Raw genomic sequence first — 14,033 nt, forward strand, 5'->3', positions numbered from 1 at the left:
CCATCTCTGGATGGACAGAGACCCACCTGGACATGTTCCTGTACAGTCTGCTCTAGGTGGACCTACTTTGGCAGGGGGGTTTGACTACATGATCTCCAGAGATGCCTTCCAACTCCTGGAATTCTATGATTCTGTAAAAATGTAACATATTAATACAGTTATATAAAAGATATTATATAATTCCAATAAATTACAATGGAAACTGGGACTTTAGTTTTAAGTTTTAGATAAAAGCTATCATGTTCTGGTCAAATGAGATTTCATGGTTCCTTGCACACAATTATATTTATAGGTTTTTAAAGCTTACTTACCTAAAGAGATAAACAAGCTTTCAGCTAACAGAAATTGAAGTGAGTATTAATGAAAATGGTAGTTGTGACAACCTGAAGAAATATTTGAGTCACATTGAATTATATTTTCTGATTCTAACCCTCACTCCATAAACTTCATATTGGGCTAACACTCATCACGTGATGTTGAAAACTAATTTATTTTTCAAATGCAAACATCTGCCAGGAAATGATGCAACCTGAAAAAGGGTTTATAATGTGAGTGCCAGTGAAATTTCTTAACAGACTTTCTACTAATGCAAAGAGTGAAAAATCAAAAAGCAGCAGGTTGAGAATCCCTGATCTAAAAATGCAGGAAAAGAATGGGATAAGAAGTTTTCAAAGAAGGAAACTCCTCCCTTCTTCTCTGCCTTCACTGTGTTCATACAAATAGACACTCCTTACTGTTTTCAGGGTATTGACAAAACCAGCACATTTTGACACAAGAGGTATTGCATTCAAAAATAATTGTTTTCCCGCAGACTTCATCTCACTGGGACACAGAAGTTCTGAGTTGTTCTTCTCAGTATTCTAACCAGTTTCCTGATTACAATATTGTAACATCCCTGTGAAAAGCTATCGTTGGGCAACTTTGAGACATTATTCTGTAAAAGGACCCATCTTCCAAGTTAGTTTACCTTGTGATGTCAATAGCCTTTAGAGTTGCATACTCAGTAAAACATTTTCATATTTCTTAAAAAAACCTAAATTTTCATGTGGCTAAGGAAATAATACAATTACAATAAATTTTATTGAAATAAAATTTCACTAGGTTAGAGAAATTTTATACACAATTCAAAAAAGCTTTCTATATAAAAACATTCCGATTTGTAAATACAGTGAGCTTGATACTTAAGTAACAAAGCACCCACCTACTCAAGGTTGAGAATCAGATTGTAGCATTAATTTAAGGCATTTTCAGTCACAACTCTGTTCTCAGCTTAGCTTCCAGCATAGATACAATTATGTGGTAAATGATACGTAAGTCAAGCTTCATTTATAGTTTAGTACATCTTTTCCTCTCATATAATATATTCTAAGACTAAAACCCTGCATATTCTAATTTACACAAGACCCTTTGTAATCCCAGTGTGGATGTACATGTTTATTTCACTCTTAAAAAATCAAACAACAATTTTCCCATATACTGTATGAGTATGTTAGCTCATATTTTACATGAAAGACTGTTCAAAAACTCCTCAAACCAGTCTTACGGTAGCTTTTAAAAACTTGCTTAGCAAATAATATCGTTTTGATTAGAAATTCAAAAATGCAATGAATTAAAAATAGTGAAAAATTTAAAAAAAAAATCCCCAAAAGGTTTTCTAAAGCCCATACTGATAGAAGTTTTATACTACAGCCCTGAGACAAGAGCACTGCACAGGTGGAAGTATGGGTTTGAGGACCACTGAACATTAGATTTTTCCCAATATAGCACAATTACAGGAACATCTGTGCTAAGTAACTTCATACTGAACTAATGAGAAAACTCAGGAAGTGTTCAAAAGCTCATTCTCATTTCTATAAGAAGCAGCAACTAAGTCTAGGACTGCTGTCTAAGAATAGGGGCTAAGAGTCAAACATGCTGCAGTAACTAACACCGTTCTGCAACAACCCCAAATTCCCAGTTATTGTTGTAACAAAGCCTCACAATACTTTCAGTTACAATTAAGAAAATAAATTGTGGTTTTCAGATCACTTTAATTTATTCAAAACAGCTCCACTCTCCTCAAAATAGAAGTGAGGCATAAAACAGTTTTCTCTTACCACAAAATCATCCTCCTTTCAATACTGTGTGAAGAAGGTATGATAATGAGAATGCAAAGACACTGCGATGCAAAGAACAGAAAAAAAACCAGATAAATTTGGAGTATAAGAAGAGAAGAAAAACAGAAAATACAAGTTAAAACAAGAAGGAATAAAATAAACACAGGAAAAATGAAGTGGAGAAGGAGCAAAGGTGACGGGATAAATTAGAGGAAAAAGACACCAAATAAATAAGAGAAAATAAGTTAGAGAAATAAGACACTCCTTCAGGCTAAAAGTTCCTCATTTTTTTCCCCCTCAAGTCCAAAAATTGAAGTCAAATTTGGAACTTGTATTCAGAAGTTAAACGCTTGAGTACCTTTAAGGCTTTTTATGATGGTTAAAGTTTAATCTCAGTTTAATCTGTTTAAATATCTGAGGACACAGTATAAACCATCCCATCACAATAGCAAGGACTCATGAAGCAACTGCCTAGCAAAAGTACTTTTCCACAGGGTTGCACAGTAAGTGAACCATAAGTTACTTTGGTGGTGCAACAAAAAGAAGGGTGCTTCATGGTCTAGGTAGTAGTCACCACCTGCCATGAGTTACAAAGAAGGTAGGGAGGAAAACGGATCTCACAGATCTTCAGCATATACAGAACTGTAATAGTTCACAGTGCCCTTCCCTTTCTAGTGTTCCAAATATTCACAATAATATTATCACAACCCAACTCCTTTCTCTTTGGAAAAAACGTAGATAATTTTAAGAGCCAAAGAGAACAAAGGGGTCTTCCCTGTTTCCCACACATGCAAACACACTCATAACTTGATTTTTATTATTTTTTGTTTGTGTAGCTTTAGGACTTTTTACTGCTAGTAAAATGTTTATCCAACATTTAAGCCGTATTTGGACTATAGCCCTTGCTCTAGATGTTAGGAGCCTCAAATTTTCAAGATACAAAATGACCTGAAATCGTAAAAGAATCCTAACTGTACCTGTACTTAGATTAGCAGTCTGAAAGGTGAGGGTCTGCTATCCTCACCAGGAAGTCTGCCCTACTAACCTGAACATAGTCAATGGACATGAAATCTGGTACTACAGGATTTTTTTCCTTCACTCTAATGCATAAGTAGGCAAAGGATCTGAAAGCATCTTAAAACATCTGTTGATTTGCTTCAGTGATATTCTCACACCGACAATTGATGGTATATTTATTTTGATGGTAAAAGCTGTGATGGAAAAGCACATGTTTCTACCATTCAGGCCTAAACTAGCCCTAGTCTTCTTGTCTGGCATTTTTCCAACCATAAACTGGAACAAATGTGTGGATGCACTGTCAACGAGATGGATGATCCAAATTGATTTTTTTTTGTATTTACTCTTCCCCATGGTCCTTTAGAGATATGCCATAACGAATCAAGAACTCTACTTGATATTATAAACAGAACAGATGCACAGGTTCAGACTCAGATCAGAGGTCTGACCTCATGTAGGTCTTCTTCAAACAGAGGAACAATTGAACAAAGGTTTACTTTTGCAAAGAAAGAGCTAAGGAAGCTTACAAGGCCACAGAAGTTACTAAACAGAGAATAATATCCCACAGGTAAATGCCTAAAACTGAATTTATGAATATTTTGGCATCCAGGACAGTCCCAAAGTATTGTAAAACAGCATTCATTTCATATTGCTTACACAATTTTCTATGATTAAACATCATTGCAATGGCCAAAATGAAAGCTAGAAATTTTGTAGCTGATAGGCTGATGGGGGTCTGGTACATCTGATAGGTGAATTAAAAATTATTTGCAGTTAGATAGTTGATATTTAGATTTCTATGGAAATACTTCAGCATTTCCCTCCAATTAATTTTCATTTCTGTAAGCCAATGATCTGGACAGATATAAAACAATTTTAATAGCTTATTTGCAACAGATGGCTAGAATGCCTCTTATCCTATATATAAATAATGAAAAAAACCCTCATCCTGAGCCAAGAAGATAAGACAACAGCATTAGATGGAGTACATAGAAACTTTTCTGATCAAATTTATGAGAAATGCAGAGGTTACTTTCTTAACTTGAGCAATACAGATGTCCTAGAGAACTTGCCTACACAGATTCTACCCACTGCTGCTATTCCACTGCAAGACTGTCATGGGACTAACAGAAACCACAGCAATACACTTTGCTGAAAAGATAAATGGTGGTTTTGTCTGCAGACTGTACTTCTCTTTTGCCAGCAGTAAGTGCTTGGCAGGCACAAAGGAAAGCAAATCAGGAAATTCACGTGGCTGAAATGTAACCCTCCTCGTCCTTTCGGTTATTCTTCTGCTGGATCGATTCCTTACCCAGACTGCCTTAGAAACACCACCCCTATCACAAGGGAAGGGAGGGAAGGCAGAAAGACAATAATGCTTCCTTTCAGTGACAGAAGAGACCATTACGCAGTGATCATGAAAATAGTCTCATGACCAGAAAGTTTTGTTTGGAATTTCAAGTAATCAACTTTCACAATCAACTTGAGGCCATTCTTTGTTACAAAACTGCATTTTAAATTATTCTAAAGTAGTACACCTGGTAGGAAAAAAAATAAAACTGGTATTACAGTAAAATTTTATGCCCCAAATGTTTCACCGAATATCTTCAAATAAATGAATTTAATATTAAACATTAACACCTCCTCATGTATATCTAAAAGAAACCTCATCAAAGAGTATCACACTCTGACAAAAAGGGAAACAGTAACTGAATCCAGAACCCTCCAATTCGGACTAAAGATTCTGACAGTTACACTAAGAATGGAAGAAATAAGTAGTATAACACATAACTTCACTGTACACTAGTTTTCCTGAATTTAATCTTTTGATCTTATTAGCCATATCAGGCTCAACGAAATCTACCATTCTGTATGGTTTCACACTTGCATCTGAAGAGGGCAGCATAATGGTAACTGAAAATTAAATGACTGCTTTTGACCTCTGGGGAAGAAAATACTCTGGCCTTATAATCATTTTCGGGCAGGGGAGCGGAGCAGAGGGGAGAAGAAAAAAAAAATAATAATCAGCAAAACTATCATCTGGTAGAACCACAAAGCACAAATATCTACAGTGAAACTTCAATGAGGTCTACAATGTACACATTATGTACAATACATAACACATCTTGATTAATTTTATTCTAAAGACTGAATGCTATTCTCAGTATTTCTTAAATGTGCTTGACTATCTATGTCTTTTTATGCATTTTCTTATTGAAGGAGAGCATAATAAAACTTCTAAATCCTCTACAGAGAGGTTGAGAAGGGGGGAAAGTTGTACCCAGGTCCATTCATTATTACATGAATGATTTACATATAGAATATTTGTAAAGTACTTTAGCTTATTTTGTTTTTATCACTTTATCTAGGTAATTCTCTTAGTTAACAGGAGGCTACCAAACTGAATCAAATTACAATCTTAATTGAACACCAAGACAGTTTATTTCTATAAACTGCAATTGCCTGAAAGGAAGCTGAGCAGCCCTGTGAAAGCCCTGGTTTTTTGCTAGACTACAACTCCCTGCTACAATTCGCTGTCTACAATGACCATGGAAACTTCTGACTTCAGGGATGGCTGAACAGCTTGAAAATCAGCTCCTGAACTGCTAGAGTGCAACTCAACGCCTTCATGGAAACCAACAGCAACTTTATTTTAAACATCTTCATGCATCAGGCTGCCAATTGTAATGGTTCAGGAACTGTCTGCAAACAACTCAGCAGTCCCAACAACTCCTGTGACAAGGGCAGGGCAAAACATTTAAGCTGGGATGCATTACAGTGTTATATGCCATCAAATATGTCACTTCCCAGAAAACTGTTGAAATTATTCTTCTCAGCCCTCAGCAGCATTTTTTTTCCACTCCAGAATGAGTGTCTTGCTCTCATTCCAGTTAATACATGTTAAAGCTGAATACATTTCACATGGAAAAAGGTTATTCTGAAACTGCTATTCACATGTAACTACTTCAAAAGCACCCTCTAAATATTTCAAGACAAATAGGGTAAACCAAGGACATTATTCCTCACTGCATTTATGATCGGAATTTAAAAAAATCTACCCCTCAGAGAAGCTGAAAACAGGGATATAAAACTTAGTATTCTTGGTTACTGGGTAATTCAATTAAAGTTTTGCAACGGTTTTACACATATTTTCTTCATAACTGGTATATACTCCATTTTTTTTTCAGGTTTCTAAGTGCACAAGAAGCCAGTTCAAAATATTACACCATTACTTGTTGGGAATTAGCTCAACTTGAACAAAAGCAGCACACATTTCTCAAAAAGTGAGGTAAATTTTAGTGAATAAAAATGCAAATATGCATTTTAGCAGCATTGAATTTATTAATCTGATAGGTTTAATTTCCATTTTCCTGCATCAGCTTTATTTATAAAGTGTCGTGCCCTATAAATATGCTGTTATTTTCTATAGTCAAGCACCCTCTTAACAAATCTTCTCATTAATATGTAAATTTAAAGTCAATCGGTCTTCTCCCTGACAGCGCCATGAATTCCTAGTGCACTGTATAATCGGCTTTGACTTGGCATCCACTATTTATCATCAAAGATGTCAGTTAGAAAAATTATGGAAAACGCACTGCAATTGATATGACTGCAATCTACTTTGTCAACACTTAATTGTTCCTCAAATCATACATTTACATATAAACAGCCTAAATACTGATCCATAATGATGCAAATAAACTAAATTAAAAATCTCTTCTACTGCACAAGATGCCCTGTTGTATGATGAGTTCATTTAAGAATCTATTGACAAAGGCATGCTTTTCAACTAGCCCCAGAAAAAAACTCTGCTAATTTAATTGCTGAGTAGGTAGACAAACTAAATTTTGCACTGAAGCTCATGAAAGTGGAAACAAAGTGTTATTAATACTATACCACTGATGACCAATTTTAGGTTGACACAGGCAGTACTGTTACACAAACCTTTTGCATTGCTAGAGGAGAAGCCACAGCAACAATTTCCATCCATCTGGTTTCAGTGAAAAAAGTACATTAGTCTTAAAGATTATGTCATCCCATCAAAATGTTCAACCTCTCAAAGACAGGAGGTCATCCTCCTCTTCTATGCTTCCTTTGTTCAATCACAGACTGAAACTGACCTAAACCAGTTGTGAAACTGTAGATTTAGGCAAAGCAAATTACTAATTTTGATTCTTTCTAAAGGTCAGAGAGAAGAATGCAAGTTACTCTCTTTCAATAAGCAACACCTAATAAACACTCTGCCTCAAGAATGTTAGGAAAACATATTACTTAAGTGTCTCACTATGTAAAAATACTTTCCTCATTGTAACCAATTTTCTAGAAAGATGTATTATAACAAAGATTTTAATTTTCATCTGAAAGAAGAAAGGATGTTTCAGAACCCAACTGGTAGCGCGAAAATATGATTCTGCTTCAGACGTTTTTGGTATGTTTCTAGTTTTCTATTAAATTGTTAATACGGTAATCACAAACCACAACAGTCTGCCCCAAAATAACAATGGCTGAACAGAAGTGTTAAGACACATTAGCTGAGCTATAGCAGAACTACTTCAGTCTAAAGAAAAACAGAGGAATTAAAATAAATAAACCCAGATGATTAAACTTTCTCTAAGATTCTGAGATCTTATATTCATTCGAAGTAGGTACACCAAACACCCCTTTGTGTAACTGTACAAAATCCATCTCTAGCTACTGCTATAAAACAACATAATTATCAATGAGTATGTACAACTTTAAACAAGAATTAGTTTCAAATTAAATGGTAAAACTTAACAGTAGTAACATCCCCAAGACCGTAATAAATGCAAACAACTGTGGAGTAATTTTATACAATTCTTTCCAGAATTATTCTGTCTTTTAATTTAAATGGATATTCAGAGTTAAATCCCTATTGAAACTAATATTAATAGCATCAATTTCTTGAGCTATTTTTTTGTTGTTAGAAGTGACAGGATTTGTATTTTGAATATCCCTTTTAATAACTTCAAGTGAGCGTAAACTCATATTTACATAATATACACGAAAATACCAAAACATTTTTTACACTGCACAGTTCAAAAAACACATACTCAAGCCTCCATGCAGAGCCTCAGCACATTAACAAAGCCTAGACAAGCCACGTAATGGTCATTATTCTGTGACACTAGGTATTCATAACTAAAAAAAAAAAAAAGTAGATTCTATCCAGTGTCAGGATAGAATGGCAAACCTTTCTAGCTTTCACTCACATAAAATCTTCTAGAGCAAAGAACCACGTCACTTAAAGTACTCTCTCTGCTGCCCATGGGATGTGCCCAGGGTAAATCAGCTCAGGTTATAGCCTGGAAGGAAAACTCTCATGCTCAGAAGAAGGGTGGATGCCTTGTATTAGTGAAGCTTTAGAGAGCTAAGACTTATGCATTTGATTTCTACTTTTATTAGAGTTTGCATAAAAATGCATCTTAAAAGACTAAGTATATCCAACAATAGAAATAATTCAGATTGCAAGCACACAATAGTGATTTTAAAAGTCATAAACTTACCTTCCATGGGCTTACAAACTGTGTACGTGCATATCGAGTTAACATGTGGATTATAACAACTTGACCCCACTCTTCCACGTCAACCAACAAGTTACAGAGCTTTCGGTAGTTCTTGTGAATCAGATCAATTCTGTCTGGACACACTTCCTCAAATGCCATCACAACGCTCCCAGCCACAAGCTAGAAAACAAAATATAGACCAGAAGTTCAGCATCCCTCCTACAGTTCACCCACAAGTGAGAACCAGAATTAATACCAGCAATTCTCAGCAAAATTTCAAATTGTTTCTATTCAGTGAAAAGAAACAACAACAAAAAAACCCTAAGCCCACAGAAACGTTATCTTATTTAAAATAAAATTGAGGTAAGTTTATTAGAACGGAGAAAACATTTGCTGTTTCTATTACATACATAAATCTTAGCTCCCAGCCCTGAAGACACAGTGCAATGTAAGCATATTTTTTTTTTTTTACTTATAGTTTCAAAATAAATTATCAGAGAACTTGCAATTAACTCAGAAATAACAGGAAACAACAAGAACTATAATATAGTGAAATGCCCGACAAGGTCTCTTGGGATTCGCTTATCAAGACTGGTGGGATCAAACTAAAGAGAAGCTGCAGTAAGTTTCCCAGAACTACTGGGATCCAAACTTCTCTCTTAATATGGCCAAATTAACTGTCATATGAAATTTTGTATTAAGAATTCATGAATACACTTTGCAAAAAAAAAGAAAAAAAGGGCAAAAAAATCAGCAATATAATACAGAGCTACATTAATACTTTTCCTCCAAGAACACAAGCAGAATTTCTGCATGGTGTTCAGCACTTCCCTATCAGTTCCAAAAATTGCAGGAATGGACCATTTATGCCCTGCTATGTCCTCACGCATTTTTTTGCCTTTATTAGAAATAAATCTTTATTTATATATACACAAAGAGCCTTATACTGCCAACGATTATAAAAATAGCTTTGTTTTCATGAGAAAATTAAATAGATTTTCAACATTCTAACACTCCAAAGCTTATCAAAACCTTCTGACAGGGTATTTTCATTTAAAAATAAAGAAAGGAAACATATATTTAGGTTCCTGCTAAAATTCTGGCAGCAGGTTATTTTAACAGTGGGAAAACCATAAAAGCTGACCATGCATTATAAGGACATGTCATTGTGTGCCTGGAATTACTGTTCTTCTTCTTCTAATTGCTTTAATTAAGATTTGTTTTGTGTCAGAGTACATGTTAAGTCAAATAACTAAAATGATGAGACTTTATATGAAGCAGCTGATATGTATGCAGTTAGCATGCATGCAGTATAGCCTTCTGGCAGCAAATTAATGTCATATTCTATCTGAGCACTGGGGATCTGCATTTCAACCTCTAAAATTTCCCCAATGACTTAAAGTAAGCAATTAAATAGAAGTGCAGTTTATTGAAATGGTACTTTTTGAGAAATATTAAATACAATGATATTCATATGTTACATTTTTCTCCCTGTATTTGGCTGACATTTGGTTTATTAGTATGCGCCCAACATTACAATTGAAAGAAAACAGCTCAGAATATAGTCTTGCTATTATGCTAAACAAGTTTCAGGCTCTGTGGGGATTTTGTGAATTACCAATAAGAATAAACGTGAAGTTGCATTTATTGTCTCCAGGCCTGTCCAGATACTGGTAACTGCTGGTCCCAGCAAGTATACAACTCATTCCAGGAAGCAAAATTTAATTATTTGACAGAGCTAAATAAAACACATCTTACATCTAAAATAATTTGCTATTTTTTGCTGTATCACAAAAACAATAGATTTTTCTTTTAATGTTGTTGTACAAAACTTTCTTCTTAATACCATGCTGCAGTAACTCTTCTGTAATTACAAACTGCTGTGAGTTGATGTTTAGGTGTGGATTCAAAGCTCAGCAGAAGACAGCACCTAACTCTAGACAAATCACTAGCACTCCTGAGTAGCTACTCAATTAGGCCAGATAAAGTTGAGGATAGAAGATAGAAAGGGTGGGAAGAGTTCTATGTTAGAACTCGCTTGCAGCAAAGTAATTTTACCATGATGCAAACCTCTGAACTATAGTTACGGCCAGCTTGCAGAGGACAGTGAGATGGACCTGAACTTTTAGAAGAAAGGGACGGAATTTTTAGACCACAGAGACCTTTTTTTAGTCACTGTCCCATAGACTTTCTCATGGATATTCTATGCCTCCACACTACAAGACAGTATAGGGTCTCTTTGACAGGCCTGACATACAAAGGGAGAAAAGGAGGGAGGGAAGGAGATGGGGGAGAGAGAGAGAATGACATGCAGATTGATTTATGACAATAAGAATAGTCACAGCCTAATATTTAAAAATACCCTTTTAGGTTCACAGGTGAAGGACAACACAGATGCTGCTGTCTAACTGTAGTTCTGGAATGGATACCCTTGCCTTTTACTGCTACTAGTACTGCACACACATTTTGCTGTATTTCCCTTTCATTTGGATATGATATAGTTTGAAAGCTTACATAAAATAATCCATATAACACTAGTTTAGATCTTTCAAAACTGAGCATATATCCCATGAAAAATGCTGGCTTTTAAAAAGTTCACTTCCAGTGAGTGAAACACACCAATTTGACAAAAAGAAATAGTCATACAGAAATACAGGGATTCTAAATAATTAATTACTTCAATTCACATCAGTCACCTCCTCAAGTTTACAATGATAATGCTGTCACTTGCGAATGCTTAAAAGATATTAAAAAAATTTGAACATACAGTATGAGGTGCACTGGATGAAAAAGCATTTTATTCCTGTGATGAGTCCCTAGATTTACAAATTAATACAAGAATTGCCATACACCATGACACTACTTAAGATTATGCCCCTCTCCCCACTATTGCATTTCCCAAAATTAGGCTTTTCATTTGAAAGGGGGGAGGGAAGGAGAAGTGAGAGTGTAAGACAGATTGAAAATGCACTGATAACAAGAGGATTTATTTGAGAAAATTTCCCAATGCTTTCTTAATAAGAGATTATTTTCTAGTTGACACTGTTTCCCCTATAGTATGATCCTACTATACATCTAAACATGAGAGGAGCAGCTAATAATCTTTGTTTATTAAATGCTCAACATTCCATAAAAATATTTAGAATTAAAACAAAATGATCCAATCAGAATATAAAACCAAAAAATATCGGTTTCCAAAAAACAGTCAGTTAATTTCCATCTCACTGTGTCAATAGTAGCTTTTTGTATAAGGAGAAAATATAAATCACTCCAACAAAACCTGCAATGAGCTCATCAAATTCAAATGCTGCTTTCCATTTATGTATTTTTTATATTAAAGCAATAAACATGGTTCATTTGTCTTCCACTGGTTGCCACGTTTTTCTGTGCTGTTGCTATGAACTTCAGCCATTAGCTGTGCTCCAAGGTAAACTACATGAACCATCAACAAAAGTGACACCCAATCTATGGAGTTCATATTTTCTCCAGATTATCTATGCTAGTTGACAAGCTGGTAATGAAAAAAATCACACTAAGCAAATGGTTCCTCTAATAACAATAAATTTTCTATAAAATTATGAAGGGTACAAAACGTTTCCTTGCATCTATTTTGTCATGAATTCTAATTAACGCTGCGAAAACCTGAGAGTGCTGGGTCATCACAAGAAGTGCATCGAGGTTTGATTGATAATACAGTGCAAGTTGGCCTACGCTGCCAAGATTCCTCTCTCTTAAATTAATGGCCACCCCACCTGCCCTAATCATACAGCCCAAATGATGTTCCCCTTCTTATTTCAATTTTCTGGAGGCAAGGAAACTGGAAAAGATCAGTCATTTATCTTCTAATAGCTGGATAATAGATCTATCACAATAAAACATCTGCACAAATTCAGTAATATTTTTCCACAAAAGTGAAGCTTTTACCAACATGAAATCAATAAGTTAAGAAAACATTGTCTTATCCACACATTTGGGTTCTAAACTAAACCATTAACTTATTAACAGAAGGCTATCACTGAAAAGTGGAGGCTAGCTTTCTTTCCCCATTATCCCCAAATACACTACTTTAGTTTTAAAGATGGAAATCTTCATTGCAAAGCCATTGTCAATTCCTAGGATCATTTTTTAATCTAAGAGGTCTCACTTCACAAGAATCTGTGCTTCATCTAGTACCATGCAGTCTGCAAAAGAAATCTCAATACTCACGAGTTTGTAGTCTTTTCACCCCCAAACATAATTCAAACTAAGTTGCATCTCTTATATTTAGGAGTAAATTATCACACCACAACAGAATAACAAATTTATTTAAATATTAGAATAATAAATTTATTTAAATATTAGAAATAGTTTAGTGTTATTAAAATATTCTCATTAAAGGAAAAAATATTATTTTAGCAGGGGCTAAAGAAAAATATAGCCTATTTTAGAAAACAGTGTAAATCCTAATTAGCAATGAACTGATTCCATGCAATAAGCTAATTTACTGTCAGTTTTAACACAAAACTTGTCTCTATCCCTTCCTGTACTACTTCACAACAGAGGTTTCTGGGGACAGAACACCAGGAGTACATACTTGGGAATCAATGAGCATCTCAAAGCCAGGCCAACATGTTTTGAAATTTCTCTCTAACATTCTTCTGTCTTAGAAGAGTTCAAAAGCAGTGCTGCACTCTGCATACTACCTGGTCCCACAACAGGAACTATAATAGCAACAGTTATGATACAGCACAATACACATATGGCCACATACTATCGCAGTTCTGTCTGAATGGGGCTGAAAAAAATTCATTTTATCACGCAGCACATGCATTTACATTTCCACACAAACATCATAAACATTCCTTATAACAGAGGTATCTGCCCAAACAAAATAAAAACAGATCAAAGTTAAAGACAGAAACCTGTAAAAAATTTTGACATTTTTATTAAGTCCTGCATCCATATAACTATATCCCAGCTACAGGTCTATATTCTACCTTTTCTTTTTAGATGCAGCTTTAGAAACAGTTAGGGATACTAAGTTTGGACTACTAGTTTGGACTGAAGAATGCAAGTCAGAAGTCCTTGTCATTTTACAGGTTTGAACACTGGATATGATTCCTTTTCAGTATCAACATAGATTTTATTTTTTTTAAACTGCTATAACTCAGGTATTATTAATTAACTTGATTTTTATTGTTGTTTACACTATCAGATTTGTAAAATACACAGCCTATAAACACAATGCAGTCCTAGAGTCCTTCACAGTATGGCAAAAACAATTTAAGCAACTGTCATGGTTTCAGCTTAGGTAACTTTTTTTATTAGCAGCTATTGTTTATAATGCTATGTTTTGAATTTGGGATGTGAAATACTTTTGACAGCGCACCGGTGTTTTTAGTTGTTGCCAGGCAGT

The 14,033-nt window shown here is 34.9% G+C and overlaps 1 protein-coding gene across 2 annotated transcripts in view; it reads right to left on the bottom strand.

Moving 5' to 3' along the window:
• Nucleotides 1-14,033, bottom strand: part of AP3B1 (adaptor-related protein complex 3, beta 1 subunit) — a 157,618-nt gene that overhangs the window by 107,020 nt on the left and 36,565 nt on the right. For both annotated transcript variants that reach the window (XM_014965043.1, XM_014965044.1), the window contains one exon: nucleotides 8,639-8,818. In XM_014965043.1, coding sequence (XP_014820529.1) covers nucleotides 8,639-8,818 — 180 coding nt within the window. The remainder of the gene's footprint in view (nucleotides 1-8,638; nucleotides 8,819-14,033) is intronic.

Source organism: Calidris pugnax, unplaced genomic scaffold (genome assembly GCF_001431845.1).
Source record: "Calidris pugnax isolate Ruff unplaced genomic scaffold, ASM143184v1 scaffold273, whole genome shotgun sequence".
Taxonomy (NCBI): domain Eukaryota; kingdom Metazoa; phylum Chordata; class Aves; order Charadriiformes; family Scolopacidae; genus Calidris; species Calidris pugnax.